The sequence below is a fragment of the Pithys albifrons genome, chromosome 3 (genome assembly GCF_047495875.1).
Source record: "Pithys albifrons albifrons isolate INPA30051 chromosome 3, PitAlb_v1, whole genome shotgun sequence".
In the NCBI taxonomy this organism is placed as follows: Eukaryota; Metazoa; Chordata; class Aves; order Passeriformes; family Thamnophilidae; genus Pithys; species Pithys albifrons.
This window is the reverse complement of record NC_092460.1, coordinates 89,976,417-89,995,190: the sequence shown is the minus strand read 5'-3', so window position 1 is coordinate 89,995,190 and position 18,774 is coordinate 89,976,417. Positions and strand designations below refer to the sequence as shown.

The window sequence follows — 18,774 nt, the reverse complement described above, 5'->3', positions numbered from 1 at the left end:
GCACTCACAGACCTCGACAGGAACTTTCCCTTTAATCTGGTGTTGAAAAGAAGACTGAGCTCACACTTTATTGGACTGCAAAAAAAGTAAATTAAAAAAATCAAAGAACAGCAAAATTTTAATTCTGCTTCTGCTCTTATTTGGCTAACAGTGTCTACACAAGGATGGAGTTATAAAGTTTGCACGAAGTTAAGGAAACGAGAAGAATGGAAATGTATGTTCATTCTGTTCATGCACGCACAAACTCAGCAGTATCAGAACTACCTCTAAAAAGCTTTTAACCATCTTTAGACAAGTCAGGCCTTACTTGTCCCACACACACATCTATAGGAAAGGCAGATCTTTCAAGGTAACTCAGCACATTTCATTTCTTGTGGTGCCACAATATCCCTGTCAGTCACAGCACAAGACTGAGATTCAGAACTGTTCAAATGTTACAAATAAGCCAGTGTTATCACCAGATGACTCATTCTTGTAATTTAAACTGATGCTAAAACAGCCTGAACGCTGGTTAACTACAGACACCTTCCCAGAGCAAGTTTTTACAAGTAGAAAAGTCAGATGTTACCTGAAGTTTACTTTAGGTTGTGTTTTGTTCATGAGAACATTTGATCTGAAATTTTAAATAAGCAGAGGCCGTGAAGTAAAATGGTTCATTCAGTTGTTCAACCAGAGCAGCGTTTCTCAACTTTGAGGTCCCAGTCAGCAAAATTACTATGGAAGGACTGTTGAGACTTCAAAACAAAGACCAAATATTAATAACAGCACTAAATTAATCATTTCCCACAGTTTTCTAGCTGACAGATAGTAGCAGAAAGGCACAAACATTTTTAATAGCAGACAGTAATTAAAGTCAGTTTTCACTTCCTCACTTAAGGAGAGCCCAGTTACCAAAATTTAACAGAGCTGAGGAGCATTTGGTGGGGAATAGAAAGACAAAAGAACCTCAGTGCACCAAAGCCTGAACAGGGACCTGATTTCCTACATTTTTCCAACTGAACAGGACTGGAACACAGCAGCTCACTCCTCACTATGAAAGGGACCAGGGAGAACCAACCTTCAGCCAGTGACCTTCACTGTCTGCCCACAGTCCCACACTGCCAGACACGACTCTCACTGCAATCCACACTGAAGCTGCTGAAGAGTCGAAGCTCTGCTACAGCCCTTCAGGCTGAGTCCTTAAATAGCCACCACAAAGCTCCCAGCTCAAACCACAGAGTGTCCCCCTGGATCGTCCAGTGGGTTTAAAGTTCATAACCAAAAACAACTGAAAATTTGAACAGGACCGGCCAAGATGCCACTCAGGAACTAGTAAATAAATAAAATATTCCGTGTTCTCGGAGCCATTGCCACTTAACCAAAATCCCTCAAGTTTGTACCAGCCAGGTAACAAAAAGATAAAACTGTCAGTCAACTAACATATCACATTATATATTTCTTTTTATGTATATTTTTAATAGATATTATTTTATATAATAATTTGATGAGTTAATGAAAAGCATATTTAAATAGTTTAAAAGTATTAGAACAACTGACCTCCTAATAGAGTTAAAACAGCCACATGGAGTTCTGAACAGACATGAAGTGCATAGTCACTCCACAAGTAAGAACAAAGAGCAAGATCAGCTGCTGGCAGGTGTTGAAAACAAACAGAATTTTCAGGTGTTTCAGTCCAGAGCCCAGGAAACAAACCAAACAGGAGGAGCACAACCAAGAACTACAGCTATCTTGTTCTATGTACAGGCTTGAAAGCTTGACTATTAAACATAACAGAAGTCAAGCCTAAAATACATCAAATAATTCCATTTCATGTTGTTTCAGCCCTCCTGGAAGCCGAACAGTCACAACCACCTCGAGAACAGCCACTCAGGGTTTTCAGAGAGTGACACCTATGGGTGTACAAACACAGGATGTGACAAAACTTCCTACAAAGATGGACATTGACTTCTAATATGTTTAATTATACCATTGTTAATGTAACTGTCTCTTACCTACCAGAGCCATACAGGAAGATCCCAATGTGCTTGCCCCTTCATCTTTTCCAACAACTCCACTTATTAAAGCTTCAGTGACATATTGTAAAATAAGCAGAGATTTATAAAGTGATGAATTAAAAAATATAAACCTTTAAAATATTTCCAGTAGTTCTTCTACAACAAACAGACTGAAAATATTAAGTATGCAAAGGGCCTCTGGATTCTGGTCATCTGAGTTACCACACTAAATACGTATATAAAATTATAGATTGACTACCTTATGTACCTTACAGAAGTTTTTCAAAAAGAAGCAACCCATTATTCTCTCCATACATTTAAGTATCTGTTCTCCAAATAAGTGACAACCCAAATAAAAACCATTAACAGAAATCCCACCTAGACTAAAAGCAAGGACAGAAAACTTGTGGAGAGCAAAGGTCTAACAAAGATTTCTGTTCAAAATTTTAAACCTGCATATGAGAAGAAAAATCTGTAAGAGGAATCAATGCAGGACAAAATTTTTGTGCAGTTCCACATGCTTGGATCTTAAAATACATCGTGGAGTGAAAAAGTGCTGAGTTAATCACGCTATTCCAATGAAACCTTCAACAGCACACACTCCTCTGCCAGCATTTCTCACCCTGCTGTGGAGAACTTTAAAGGCAGCAGAGACACCCACACAGAAGCAGAGGGCTGTTCTGAACTGTCCATCACAGTATTTTAATGACTCTGCAGCCTCAAAATTAGAACTGAAACCCACTTCCCATACACAACACAATCTGAGGGTAAATGAAAAATATTTTGTGTGCACTCAGCCCAACACTCACTTAAACACATTTATTAGCAATAATCTGGAGGTACAAAGATTGTTCTCAAGGGAAGAACTCCTATAAAAATGACAGCATTGAAATTCTCTCTGAAGTCTTATCTTTGAAACACAGTAATTAAAAAACTACAATTATCTCCACAGTCTTCACCATAAAAAGACATTTCAAATAATACATGTGCAAATGCTACACAGCCCATCATAATTTGTAACCACAGCCCTTAGATCAGTATTTCAGAGCTCATCCAAAACAAAAATTTCATTTAAAAAATCATAGATTTTGCAGGTAGTGGTAGAAAAAGACTTGACCTTTACTTTTCATTGAACCAGAAGGCTTTGCTTCAAGTTTCAGACCCCACCTCAAGCAAGACACACTTCAAAGGTTCACAGCACAGCTCTCCCTCCAGCTGCTCCATCACATCTGACATCTGTGTTTTACCTTCTACTCACATATTTTATTGGTAAAAGTTGGTAACTTGGTGCTTAAGGACTGTGAAGCAAACTCAGCATTAGAGGCAAATCAGTCTGGTGGGGGGTGTGCCCTGCACTCCCACCTCGGTCTGACCCATTCCCTCAATGTCCCATCAACTAAAGTGCAAATCCTTCAACATTTCCCCTAAAGACACCAAAGACAAAATACTGTGGATGGGGAAAAGTATGTGGTATGACTCAGGTCTTATGTTCAATATACTAAATTTATAATTACTTCTGTGCAAAACCCAACTAGAAAAAAAAATCTAAAAGGTTCATAAGAATGTACATTCAAATGTCATTCCTTCCAGAAGGATAATAAAAATCTTCAAAACATTTTGTACTTACATATGTTCATGCCAGCAAAATAAAACAGTCACTTCCAGTTCTTTCCTGCATTTCAGCATTCAACAAACCAAGGCATTTAACCTTGCAGAAACACACGGTAAGAATTTCTCCTACTGCATTTTTAGCAATTGCTCTAATATAAATAATGAGAAAAGCAATGCTGACTGGTTTTTTTGTTAAAGGAAAAACACAAATGGGACTGTTTACAAATAAACCTGTTAATCATTTTCCTTTTTGCAGGCCCCCCAGTAACTTTCAGTCACATCACATCGGTGCAATTTTTGTACAAAACTCCATTTCTAGAATGTAACTATTTACTATGAAGATTAGTATAAAAAACAAGTTAAAAATTCAGAAACTGTAAGTGATTTAAACAATCTGCATGTGCCAAGCAGCTTTTTTTCCAAAAACTGAGCTCTTCCTTCCACATACAGAGTGAGAGACACAGAGGCAACTAAATATCCTTATTCTACAGAGAATACATCTGTGGGCTCAACCCAAAACAACATCTTCAAGAGCAAAAGGATGACAAAACCCCTTTTCATTCTAGGTTCATAACAAAAGCCATCAGCCTCCCTGAAAGTGCCTCATTTCCTTTAGCAGCCTCAGGAACTGCAAAAAAACACCCTCTGTAAGAACTGTCGGTCTCCAGCACTGGCAGGTTTCAGCACTGCTCCCAACAACGCCAACCCACGTTTCGGCAGATGAGCAGCTCACACGCCTGAGCTTCCTGATACAACTCTGCCACGTTTGGCTCAAAGCACCAAAATCGGGCTTGTGCTCCAACTCTCCCTCAAAAGGCGTCAGTCCCTCAGTACCGACCTCTCTCTAACTGCTCCCCTTTCACCTTGGTCTGAAGTCACACAGGCTGTTCCCTCCAGCCCCTCACCCAAAGTAAGTCACAAACAGATTGGTCAGAGCAACATTTTACAACACGACATAAATCTAATAACCAGAAGAAGGAAATAAAATGTCTTTAGGCACTGTAATGCTGATCTCTAGACAAACATACAAAAAAAAAGAAAAAGCAACCACAAAACCAAAAACCCAAAAAAAAGGAAAGCAGACTTGTTCCAAAACTTTGTTCCAAAGCCCACACAGTAAATTCTGAGCTCACACAGGGCTTGGAGCCTTTGCTACACAGGAAGATGCTCTTAGATAAAGAGTTAAGAAGGTCACAGAGACACTGACCACTGCTACACACAAGAAGCTGTATCTTAAAGCACTTCTGCCTTTGCTCTCTGGCCCAGGATGTAAAGCTAGACCACCAAAAGGACTCAGGAAATGTTACACGAACCTCACAGCACATACAAGCACATCCAGACAGATTTTGGAGGCCCACAGGAGACACTGAGATGCTGTTCTGAACAGGTATAAACCCAGTGGGGAGAATCTATCTGCTCTCCTGGCACATCTCCTTTTCCTGAAATAGGAGTCAATTTTGCAGGATACTAAAAACTAAACACAGCCTCTAAAAATACTTCCTGCCAACAAATTGAAGAAAACCTAAAGCATACTTGACTGATAACAAGTCAAGTGAAATAGGGTAAGGCATCTAATGCATTTGTAGCACTGTTCTCTGTGAGAATAACCCACCCTGCTACTCAGCAAAGGTGTTCCAAGACAGACCCTGGGCATGTGCATTTTTACATTAATTTGAAAATAAAGCACCATTTTAGGCTCAACAGCTGCATTAGGCATCATTTATTAGATGTGTGTAAGAAGCCTTCTGTCTTTGCAGCTTCCACCTCATCTGCTGAGTAGCAACAGAAAGGGGACCCAGTGCAACAAAAAGGCTGTGACTCAAACAAAGCCTGAAGGACCCCAGTGCTGAGACAGTTCAGTGCTGCCCAACCACCGACATCCTTCCATGCTCAGCAAAGACAAGTCACACCTGTCCTTTTCACAGGAAGTCACCAGTTTATGCTCCTCATGTTCAAGACAATACCCTGAGATCTGACCAGCGCAGGTTTGAAGCTGTCATAGTTGCTAATACTTGTCTGTAGAGTATAATATGTGACATAGTAATTACAGGGTTCTGTGCCTCTGACCTCATACAAACATTTCCGAGATCGTTTTGATTTGGGGTTTCAGTTTCTGGTTTGTAAATTAAATCCTACAGCAGGCAGTGTAACAGAAAAACTATCAGGAATCTGTTCCTAACATCAAAAGCAGAATATGAAAATAACAGATGAAAAAAAAAATTGGTCAACTCAGATAAGCAACACCCTCACAGAAAATCTGATGCAGGCTGACCTCAGTGAAGAGTAAGGTGGTTCAAGTGGCTTAACTGCTGTGCTCCAAGTGTTGTGAAGAGCAGCACAAAGCCCAGCTGGGAAAAACTCGCTACTAGAATAATCCAGACCTCGATACTTTGTGCTGGTTTGTTCAGGACCTTCATTAATTCCATCATGGGACAGAGCACACCCTCAGCAAGGTGATACAAAACTGGAAGGGGGGGTTGACACACCACAGGGTTGTACAGCCAGTGAGAGGGCCTTTGAGAGGCTGCAGAAATGGGCCCACTGAGGGAACTCATGAAGTCAACAGAGGGACAGGCAAAGCCCTGCCCCTGGGAGGAATAACTCCATGAACCAGCACAGGCTGACCACCTTCTTCGTTCCCTTTCACCAGGTGTTTGTACACATTGGTGAGACTCCCCTTGAGCCTCCTCTTCTCCAGGCTTCTCAGTCCCACTGTCTCTGCCTTTCCTCATAGGAAAGATCACACAACAGATTCATAAGATAGTTTCTGTTAGAACAGACCTTTAAAGGCCATCCAGTCCAACCCCTTCGCAATAAGGAGGAACATGTTCAATTTGTCCAGTTGCTTAAAGCCACGTCCACCCTGACCTTGAACGTTGCCAGGGATGGGACATCTACCACCTCTCCGGGCAAGCTGTTCCAGTCTCCAACCACCATCCTAAGAAAATCTTCCTTATATCTAGACTCCAGTTAGCTGTCCAGCGAGACTGTGTTGCCTTCACCTTTGGAGATTACCTGAGTAACCTGTTCTAACTGACCCTCCTTGGAGCTGCCTATGACTGAGTCCCTTCCAACCTCAACTGCAGCACAATTCCAACGTTCAGAGGATGTACAAGCCATGTGATAAATTATCTTAACTACATTCCCTCACAGAAAACAAAGCTGAAGAAATCAGCCAAAATTAAGACTGCATGTTGCATATAACATTTTAGTATTTGACAAAGTTCCTGAATTGTATCTCCTTAGTCACTCAGTTTTGTACAATTAAAGCTAGACAAAATGTAACATGCATTCATTTTTCATTTCCACAATACATAAAGTGGTAACTTACATCTTCTCTGCAGTTATCAAAGGAGGCATTACCAGTATTATTCTCCAAGTACTGATCTTTCCTACTACTAATAATGTATATGCAACACTGTGGCGATTGTTCTATCTTTAATCTCCGGTACCCAACACAGTGGACAAAAAAAGTAACATCCACACTTGTTTTAATTTGCAACCTGAGAAAATGGCATAAGTTAAATGAAAAACATAATATTAAAATCCAGTATCTAACCACAAATACTTTAAGTACTTGAATGAAAAAACACTATATAGTTTGAACCTACCTTTCTGCAATGATTTCATCTCTCCATTTTCCTTCTTGATTTCATTCATTATTTTATGCTTCTTCTTCTCTTTTTGCTTCTTTTCCCTTTCTTTAACTTTGTCTTTGATTTGAGCTGAAATGGAAATATTTCACAATTAAGTAGGAAGAGGAGACTAATTGTGACATACATGTTTCATATTACTCTTATGTAAACTCTATTAAGACAAAAGGAGGAGTTACAAGGAAATTCCAGTACTCATAATACAAAAAGCTAATATTTATCTGTTGCATAATCCAACATAAACTTCTTTAACTCTGACAAGTTTTGTTTCTGTCATGTTAGAACTGCACAAAACAACCCAGCAGCCCAACTGTAAACAGTTAACAATTGTTGCTTACTCCTATGCCTTCTGCTCTTATTTTGCGTCTGCACAGCAGCTCATTCCTTGAAATTCAAATTACATGCATTACATATGAATTAGGGGGTAAAAAAAAAAGTAAAAAAAGTACAGTTTGCATTTTCCTGAGTGCACATCTACACATACTCTGAACTTAAAAGCTTTTGCAAATAGCTTGGAATGATGAATTCATTTGTCAGCTGAAAATCTTTTACATTATGTTCACAGGCTACACTAATGCATCAATAGCAGCCAGATGTAATTAATAAGAACACATGAAATGTGCTGTATTTGCAGTGCCGATGTAACTCACTGGTGCTTCCCCTGCTTACCTTCAATCAGCAACTGCTGACCTGCCCATTACTCATTTACTTTCTTGTCAAGTCACTCCGTGCTTTTCAATCCCCGACATGCAAAGCAGAGCCTTAGATACGCTTTCTGCATGTAAAGTACTAAACGCAGAGGAACTGATAACTTCAAGAAGCAACCTCTTCCAGTCGAGTTTAGATTCACTTATGAGGCCAAGCCTTTAGAGAAGTCAGACTCTACTAGGCTTACATGCACTGCAGCCAGCACTTCTTGCCTCGTTTTTGGCCTAAAGCCAGTACCTGCTCCAGGAGCTTACTGAGCTTTTTAACCTCCGCAGGCAAAGGGGAAATCTGATTTCAAGCCTCTACATAATGTTATGCTTCCGAATACTTTCTCAGTAATACAGCTGAGACAATCCTGATGTTTTATTCATGGCACTTGCATTATAAGCCCCAAGTGGAAGCAAAGAGAAATTCAATTACTCTTCCTTAAACATCTACATAAAATAGAAGCAGCAGGTATCTTCACTACTAACAAATCAAAAATATTTCTCAGTTCCAGAGGGCTGTAAGGAGTGGCCCCCAATCAAACTACTCAGGAGGCACGTTAATGAAGGTGCAAGCAGCTGGCAGGAATGCACATAAATGAATGCTCTAACAACGACTACACAGCACTCATACCTTTCCTCTCAGGAGTCTTCTGGTAAGGATACAAAACTCGAACCCTCAAAGTTGTTAGGGTGAAACAAAGAACGTATTTTAGGGAGAGTTTAAGAAAGTAAATAAAAATCAAAAGAGAAGGCAGTTGAAATATGTCTGTTGTCTATCCACAGACCAAGACAAGCAGCTGAAAGGGAACAGAAACTATGCTGGCACAAAAGTAATTTCAAAGAAAAAAGGAATAAGGTAGCTGTGCTTAAAGCTGTCTGAATGTGTTTGTTCCACGTGACTGGAACAGTCACGTCCAAAAGAGCCTCCTAAAGCTCAGTGAGAAGGGATGGATGACAAAGCAGATTTGCGTACAGCAGACCATGGAAACCAAACAAGTTTTCCTAAGCAACACAAACCTTTCTAGGAATAGGTTAAGCAGGCGTAACCTTTCTCTCCAGCCTGTTTCTCCCTCCGCAAAAATCCCTAAATTGTAAATCCTCTGCAGCTGAAGAGAATGAAGTCAGAAATAAATTGTACAACAAGAGTTTAAGTAACACTCTGAGAGCAGACACTCGGTAAGTAAGCACTAACACCAGGCTTGACTTGTAACCTGTGCTGAATGCTCAGCTAAGCCAGGATTACCATTATCATGGGAAGACCCAGATTCTATCTCCACTCTTTGGAATGGTTAAGAGGCACACTTGACTTTTGCTATCACTTACAAACCAAAGAAAGACTGAAGAGCACATACAAATGATGAGCCTTGCTGAAAGAGGACAAAAGACTGAAAGAATCCTTTACTGCCAGCTCATGAATAACCTCACAGGCCAATGAATCTTCCAGTTTTGTCAGAAGCAAAATGTAAGGACAGAGAACACGCCAAAACTTTTTGAAGAGCCTCTAGTTTATTTTCACATCTAGAAAGCAATTAGCAGAGTCAATGGTGAAATCGTCCCAGACAAAAGAAACAATGGAAGCATCTGGTGACCTCCTTCAGCAAAAGCCACAATCATTATCATACCTGAAGCCTTTGCAAATAGAATGTCAATGCAGCTGAGAAAGGTTTGGAGTTAACTCTTTCCCTTCTAGAAATTACAGTACTGTAAGAACACCAATGTACAGTCTGAGGCAAGTAAAGAACAATTGAGAATCCCAATTGAAATGTACAAATCCTCAGATTTCTTCCTTCAAAGCTCACAGAACAGATAAGCAATAGATAGTAATTCTCCTCAGAAAAATAAACATCAAAATATGCAAAAAGCTTCATGCATTAAAAAAATCTCTGTCAAAATGAAGAGTCGTTCCACGGATTAACACTTAAGCTTTATTCTCAATTCAAATTACTTCAGTTTAAAAGTATTACAATATATTTTCTAATCTGGCTTGCAGAACTGAACACAACTATCAAAATTCTGCAGATTATTTTCTTCTGGCATAGATATTCCATTTCACAGCTTTCATTGGGATGCAAAAATTAAAAAAAGGCAACCAAATTATTTCATGATTGATCTTTACACAAAACCTACTGCAGCTTAGCTAGGCTGGCTCTGCAGAGTCAGTAAATTCAGGAGTATCCAAAAGTCATTTCAGTCGATAAACAAAATGGCAACATGCCTGTGGCACAGACACCTTACAAGGAAGGGCAAGTGCAATTTCCCAAGCAGTCTCTGTAGGAACTGCAGCCACCACACGATGCTGCCCAATGGAGCCAATGCAGTTCAATACAGGCCTAGAGCCCTTTGAGACTTCCCAAAAATGCCACAGACCAGAACCACACAGAGTGTCTTCTCTGAGGCAACGTAATAATTCCCTTCAGCTACACGTAATTTTAGTCCAAATATCACTTTCTCAACCAAACACAAAAATTCTTCACAAAATCCTGCTTGAAAATGAGTACCTTCAACATTAAGCAACTCATAATCTACATGTCACGAAATAAACAACCAGCAAGTGAAGCTGCCGAGGGAAAACAAGAAAAACTTGTTCTGTTGAAGTTACATATACCTGGAATGCTCTTTTTTGACCTTTACTGGTAGGAGCTACTACTGGTACTACATTCAAAGGGCAACAGGATCACAAAGTAGTAAAGGCAGAGAGATGTTTTGCTAAGCTTCCCATGTCCACAGAATATTCTGCAGTTAACTTTCATAATAACAAATAAAAAAACACAAAAAGCTTCTTGAGCTGGTGAGAGAACAGCATGAAATGAGTCCCCAGGGAAATAATGCAATCCAAACACACTGACTTCCTATGCCTTTACATACCTCTAAAGACACTAAAACTAAAAGCCAAGTTTGAAATAACTTGTACCCCAGGGTAAAAATGAAAGAAATCTGTATCTTCTCACTGATTTTTTGCCCTGTCAAAACACACTTTTACTTTATATGATTTTGACAGGAAAATACACTATTCAGGAAAGAATTTATAACAGATTAAACAGAATTAGTAAATATTCCCTATCAGGGTTAAAAAAAAAAAGAAAAAATACCAAGCACAGTAAGCATCAGGTACACAAGCCCGGTAAGAGTTAGGCCCAATCCTTAGTTTTCAAAATCTACTGCCTGAGGGGAAAAATTTTTTTTTTAAATTTTTTATTATAGTGTTATTTATAAGTCTTGTGGCAAGTCAACCCTACCTGGACACCAGCTGCCCACCAAAGCCACTCTGTGACCTTCCTCAGCTGGACAGGGGAGACAAAGTATAACAAAAGGCTCATGGGTTGACATAAGGATGGAGAAAGATCATACATAATAGCAGTTACCATCATGGACAAAACAAACTCAACTTGGGGAAAAAAATAATTTACTATCAATCAGAAGTAGAGTGGAGTAATGAGAAAAAAAATTAAATGTAAAAACCATCTTCCCCCCACCTCTCCCTTCTTCTCAGGCTTAACTTCACTGCCAATTTTCTCTACTACTTCTCCCAGAGCCACACGGGGGGATGGGGAAGGGAGGTTGTGGTCAATTCATTACAAACTGCCTCTGTCACTGCTTCCTCCTCCTCCTCTCACTCTTCCTGAGCTCCAGCCTGGGGTCCCTGCCACAGGAGACAGTATTCCACAAATTTCTCCAATGTGAGTCCTTCCCATGGGCTACAGTTCTTCACACACTGCCCCAGTGTGGGTCCCTTGCACAAGGTGCAGTCCTTTAAGGACAGGCTGCCCCAGTGTGCGTCCCCAAAGGGGTCACACAAGCCTTGCCAGCAAATCTGCCCCAGTGTGGGCCCCTCTATCCACAGTGCACAGGTCCTGCCAGGAGCCTGCTCCAGCACGGGCTTTCCATGGGATCCCAGCATCCCTTCGGCATCCACCTGCTCCAGCACGGGTTTTCCATGGGGTCCCAGCACCCTTTGGGCATCCACCTGCTCCAGCATGGAGTTCTCCAGGGGCTGGAGGTGGATCTCTGCACCCCCACGGCCCTCCATGGGCTGCAGGGGCACAGCTGCCTCACCACGGGCTGCAGGAAAATCTCTGCTCTGGCGCCTGAAGCTGCTTCTGCACTGGCCTTGGTGTCTGCAGGGCTGTTTCTCTCACATATTCTCACTCATCTCTCTGGCTGCAATTGGTCCTGTCAAGTAACTTTTTCCCCTTCTTAAATACATAATCCCAGAGGCACTTCCATTGTCACTGGCAGCTTCTCACAGAAGCCACCCCCCCCTACAGCTCCCTCACTACCAAAATCTGAGCAGGCAAACCCAATACAACTCTACCAAAAAAACCAATGTATATTTTTTAAAATATAGAGCTTTGTAGGAATAAGTATCCCTGTTTGGAGAAAAAACAATACCCAAGGAATTAAGGGATTTCTAGATGTCTGTCTCAAGTTCACAATACCAGTGTCACCACAAAGTCAACACTCTTTAGTTTTAATGTCACAAAAACAGTACACCAATGAAAGAAATGCAGCAACAGCAACATATTAAAATAAAAAGAGTGCTATATGCAGACAGGAAGAATTCTATTATGAACAAGTGTTACACCTCACCTTCCTAAATGGCATCTGAAGAATGTTTTTGCTTCACAACGACGCCACACAATTAACTGAATTAATTGAGAATGACATGCATATTTCCTACTCAAATCCAAAAGCTTCTACTTTTTCAGGATGTTGGGCTAAATACATAAATAAAACAATTGATATATACTGTATTTATATGTTAAACAGCCACTTAGAACTAAAGGCTACAGTTAAAGTTTGCTGTTTCCAAACTCGGGAGATACCTTCTCGTAATGACTGCAGTGATTTCCTAAGGAGTAAATAAAGGAAGACAAATTCACAGAATACACCATTCTGATTTCAGGAATGTAATCAGATCTTTGCCTCTACTGCAAGCTTTCTACAGACAAAAAGGTCAACCAAGTATACAGAGTGGGAAATGCTCCGCAGGGAATGGATTACGTGCAAGGCGGGCTCTGCCAGACTGGAAAATTCGCACCTTGAAGCTGCTGCAGGAGCTCAAGCAAGTCCGTTCAGCACTGAAAGAGGCAAGATGTACAGCCCTGTCAGATGCCAAAAGCTGCAGCTGCTTTGCATCAGTTTTCCAGATGGTAATCCACATTAGTAGTCAGTCATAGATTATGTTCAAAGTATTCTGCCTCTCTCGCCTCCTTTTGATTTAAGGGCTGTCACTGCACATGAGGCACAATATTTACAGACTACTGCGAAGGGCCGCCATCAATACGGATAACACCAGCAGCAGTGTGACTGAAAGGGAGGGGGATAAGCAGGGGAGGACAAGAACATCAGTCATCCTCCCTTCCATCAGCACTCTCCTCGCTTTAAACAAATACCCATAAAAAAACCTCAAGCAGCCACGCTTAACTGGTTATGCAGATACACGGAGTACATTTAACACCACTGTGTTAACAGCTTTGACACCTGCACTTTTATTAGGTACTACAAAGATACACTGGAGAGCAGCTTTCCTGACTTAATGAATGTGAAAAAAACCACACAGTATTTCCAAGACCTAAAAAATAACTCCCCAAAATTATAGTTTTCACATTCCAATAACCAGGAATATCTGCCTGGCACACCTTTCAGTAATTTACGTTTAAAATCCAAGATATGACTGAAGAAATATTCGTATCAGGTAAGAACATTTCCCCAAGCTCTTCAGAGAATGGAAAGTCAGACCCCTTTGAGAATGAAAACACTTCCAAGAAACTGAAATCTAATGTTTACAGTTCCCAATTCCTCTAAACTTTGCACTTCTAAGGAGACCTTCTATATGTAGAACTGAACGAGCCACGTTTAACCTCAAGCACTGGGTGGCTGCAGCAGAAATCGGTAAAGGAGAATGTGACAGCTGCAAACAAGGCCCTTACAAGAGGTTTCACATCCGATTTTTCAGCATTCTGATCTTGGATCAACCGAAAAAAATTATTTCATATTCTAAAATCAGAGCCAAGTTCTGGTGTTTAAATTACAGACAAACCTGGATTCTGGGGGACAAGAGGGGCTTTGTTCTCCAGCTTAGAAAGTGAAAGACTGTATTCTGCCTAGCAAAGCTCCAGGTCATCCCACTGAAAAAGGGTCAGGGTCACTCAGGAGAAAGATACACTGCTTCAGATTTATCTCAACATTGGATACCTACAGTTAATGTCACTACCAGCTCTGAAATCTAAACTGCATATACATCTCAAATATCCAAAGACATTTGAGAAGTCTCTCTTCCTCTTGAATACCACTCTTAAAACCCTAAATGCTTGCTAGATATTGCTGCTTACAGTGGGGTATCAAAATAGAAACACATTAAAGAATTCATAAGGGGGTGATCAAGAGGCCTCACAAGCACGAAAATGCCGGCTGAGTTTAAGGAGTTCGACAGAGGGGAGGGGCAAGTGAGTCAAGTCACAAAGCACAAAAAGAAAAAAAAAAAGCAGAGGAAATGGAAGTTAACTGAAGGAGGAAACGTTTAGCAGAAGACAACAAAAGAAGCAAGATTCACGGTTCCAGTTCTCAAGAAGGCAAAAAAAAACTTTCTGCAACCTACTCTGGTAACATACACTATGAAATGAGCATTCCACAGGATACAAACCAAACTTAGCAAGACTGAAAAGTGCAACTTCTTGAAAGCTAAAAACTCAGCAGTGTTATAAAACACAATGCAACAGTTATGAGAATAACTGGTGGGAAACGCTCACCTAAAATGTAAACTGATTTACCCTTCAAAGACAGTAGGAGAAATAACTGGGGGAGAGGGGGTGAAGGGAGAAATAATAGTAAAAACAAGAGCTACAGCACCATATTCAGCTTTCCTGCTCATAAGGGGAATCTCCATGTGCAAATTAAAGATACCAGTCCCATTTTGCAACTGCTTCTATACTGAGGTAATCATCAGCAAAGGGATCAATGAAGAGAAATAGGAATTCTGGACAACAAAATAGCAAGAAAAGCAGAATTGATGGGTCATGCAACTGGATTACACCTTACAGCAAACCTACGGACCAAAACAAAAAACTGGGCAGGCATGGTCTGATGAAGAGGGGAGTGGCTGAGCTGAGCTTTGCACTGTTATGAAAACAATTTCAACTATGAACTGCTAGAGCAGAGTATCAGTTAAATGACTAACTGAATCAGCTCAGTCATAACCTGGAAGAGCAACCACTTCTGTCAGATTCACACAGTGTTTAAAACAAAAATATTGCACAACTTCTACTCTCAGAACGTACTTGACAAGTGAAATTTAAGCCTATTTTAAACAACCTAAGCCTCATAACTGGAAGATAAATCATGCATCTGGCAAAAGGTTCTTTCAGGTTCTCTGCATGCTAGAGCATCACCTCAGAAGGGTTCACTGAACTCCATTCGTTTAAGGGAATCACAAGCTGTACAGCCTCGTTATGACTCTGCAACTTGAAGGTCTTTGCAATGAATTAAAAGACCAGAGAGATCTTTAAATGAAGACTTATTCAGGGAAGAAAATCTAACCATTTCGAAGAGCTTTAAAGACATCATGAATCTTGGCTATAAGCAAGTTTAACATCTTCCTATCACTTAGGAAAGAAAGGTACCCCAAAAGCTCTCTTACCGAGCAATCCCTGTTGCAAGCAAAGGACAGACATCAGCTCTATCATCAGCATTTTTGAACACTAGGTGAAAAATCTTCTCACAGTTTCCTCCTCAGTGCCAAATCCTTTATCAGCACCACAGTCATTAAACCAGAATTAGGAAAATACAATTGTTACTACTCCAAGTCCTATAATGCTGATCTCACATTCATTCACTCCACATCACTGCACACCCTGAGTCCCTGTATTAGCTGCCCATACCACAGGCCCAGCAGGCCCATGAGACAAATTTTGCCATTCTTCCCCTGATTCCCTGAGCTCTGCTGCTCATTTTCTCTAATACTGAGATCTGTGCAGGCCCTCAGTCTCTCTCATCAAGGTAAAGACTTTTCTCCTCTCTTCCCAATTGCCCCACGGAGCCGAGCAGGCCCTCAGCTCCCTCCTCCCCATTCACAGGCACTGGCACCCTGACCAGTGCAGACTCAATTGCAAATTCCACTCCATCCCATGCTCCCCCATCTCCACTTGGCTGCAAAGAGGAGGATGGAGTTTTTCCATCTTCAAAGCCTTGTAACAACCAAAGAACTCTCACCCATTCCACCTGCCTATCTCTTGGTATTTCTGCCTCTACACCTCCAGTCTCCTCACTGGTACCGTTTCCTCTCTGACAGGTACAACACTGCTAAGTGCATCAGTTCTGAAACCTGTGAGAGAAAAGACAATCAATACTGTCAATTCCAAACTGCTGCTCATTTTTCACTGCACCAAAACTGAAAAGGTGGTTCAACTGCAGACTCCAGGAACAAGAGGCTGTGCCTGTCTGCATTAGGTTGATTTTCAGAGTGCATTTCCAACTGCATGGACAGCAGCTTCCATGAGCTCATCTCATGACACCTAAGGGGGCATATTTTATTCCTATTCCCCCACCTCCCATATATTCTGTATGTGCAAGACTCTCAGTTTTATATAATTACACAAAATCCTCTAAATTCACCCAGAGGTCGCATCTGTAGGCTGCCTAAAATTTCCACTCTTCTACCCTTTCTCTACCCCTCCTTACCTTTTCTACAGCACCGAAGCACAGTATCTTTTGCCCCAAAACAAGTTCAGAGTCACCTTCCTCTTACACAGCTTTTGCATGCTATTTCCTCCCTCTTTCATGTCAACATCTCATATTCACCCATTCCACAATCACCCATTATATGCTGCAACCACAGTCTCTGTGGTTTCTTCTTCAAGTCTCTGCCACAGTTTCAGCACTACCAATGCACAAGCCCTGCCTACTCCACCCTCCCACGGGCCATTCCCGGTTTTCCTCTGTACTGAGGTTTCTACGTGCCTGTCCCCATGCCATTCTTTTCTTTCTGCATTTCATAACTGCATTTCTCTCTTCCCCTCTGCAAAGTAAATTATTCACAGGATTAACAGCACAAACCTGTTCTTTAATCTACAGTCAAATACTGAACCACTTTGAAAAGGCTGGCTGCTCTCAGCAGAAGACTCAGTGCATCCTTCACTTCCTTACAGCTTTCTCTGTAAAAATATAGTCTAATGAACATAAAGTTCTTCATTCATACAGCAAATTATGCCACAAAATTTTAGATATAGAGACTACTGCATCTAAACAGAAATCTGGAGACTGAGATGCCAAACACTAGCCTTGGAAAATTTATTTGTTGCAGGTACATAGGTTTTTATGAAATAAATTAAAGGTAAAAAGATCTGGTCTGAGCAATCAGCAACTAAAGTCATGAACTTGTGCCTGTCAGTATTTTAGTTCTGAGAAAATATCCTTTCCGGATACAAGGTGCAAATCCTCCTCTTTAAAGACAAATTGCAACAATTATTCAGTTAACGCTGTCAGTGCCGTAATTTCTTTTACAAATGTGAAAAAACATTTCACCTTGTTATTGTAATATTGTTCCCAGACACTTAGTAACAGGACTGTGTAACACCGGTAGGGCACTGTGGCAATCTCACTGAATACGCTTATTGATTACATAGCTTTGCTGGAAGGATGTTGGGTGAGCTTCTTAGCAGCTATCCTTGAAGACAAGAAGGCTTCACCAACAGCAAATGTGTACAGAGCATCATTTCTGAAGACTTTTTCCAAGTCACCTTTCAGACAGGAACAAGGAAAATAACGCTAAAATGAAATACTTGGAAGCACTAAAATTACGTACTTGAAACCCACTTGTACACCACCAATCCAAGTAATTAAAAAAAATGCCAAGGTAAGTGAATCATAGACCACGATGCCCATGGAAATCAGTGGAAAATGCAGTAAGGCAGCCAGACAATGTAACAGACCAAAAGGCATATTGATACAGTAAGATTTCTCCACAGACTTGTCTGATCCTATGAACAGAGGCATAGAGCACAATCAAAGTAACTTAAGTCTGCAAAACAGCTATAATTTATCCTTCCTTTGAAAGAAAAGAAACTCTCTCAAACTAGGTAATGGGGCACATGTTTCAAGTTCTTCATATTTCAAAGTAAATGCAAACGCATCAACATCTGGTTTAAGGTCACTGGAGACTGGGAAAGGACACTGCAAATAAAAGCATGTATTCTCATACTGTGTTCATACATTTATGCATTGCCTTTTACTTTCTAAGATTTACTGCTGATCACAGTCAGAAGAAATCCAAGCAAGAATCTGGCCTAACATCTTGTCCTACCTCGTATGGCCTTTTTTTGTCCAGACCCACTCCTCCCTTTCTCCTGAAGGGAGCATTTCTTGGAAGATATGATCTTCAGGAAATACAGCAAATCTGAGAATTCAAAAGCCCAAGTATCTAAATTTTAACTGTATGTCCTCTAGCTCTCAATGACTTAGGCTGGAAAAACTAATAGCCTAATAAACAAGAGCATTCAGGATTTAATTCTAAATCGGGGGATTTTTTTGAAACGTGTTCTCCGTTTCTCCCCAATTCAGTTCTGTCCGCAGATCTCTAGTAAATTACTCGGCACCCTTATTTCCCTAATAGGTAAGAAAACCTAAGGCCTCTGGCAGCTTCTGGCTGACGCCATCGCTAATTCCACACCCCCTTTTTTTGACAGGATTGACGGCGGACTGAGCCGCCGCTGCCTTCCCACGAACTTACACAACGCCGGCGGTGTGACCGTGTCCCGCAGTGCCCGCAGCCGCCAGCCCGGCTCCGCAACCCGCTCCCACCAGGCCCGGCCCCGGCCCCGCCACCCG

The 18,774-nt window shown here is 41.0% G+C and overlaps 1 protein-coding gene across 2 annotated transcripts in view; it reads right to left on the bottom strand.

Annotated features, from left to right (window-relative positions):
- The window catches only part of RSBN1L (round spermatid basic protein 1 like), a 44,742-nt gene that overhangs the window by 25,250 nt on the left and 718 nt on the right, over positions 1-18,774 (bottom strand). For both annotated transcript variants that reach the window (XM_071552699.1, XM_071552700.1), the window contains exon 2: positions 7,217-7,330. In XM_071552699.1, coding sequence (XP_071408800.1) covers positions 7,217-7,330 — 114 coding nt within the window. The remainder of the gene's footprint in view (positions 1-7,216; positions 7,331-18,774) is intronic.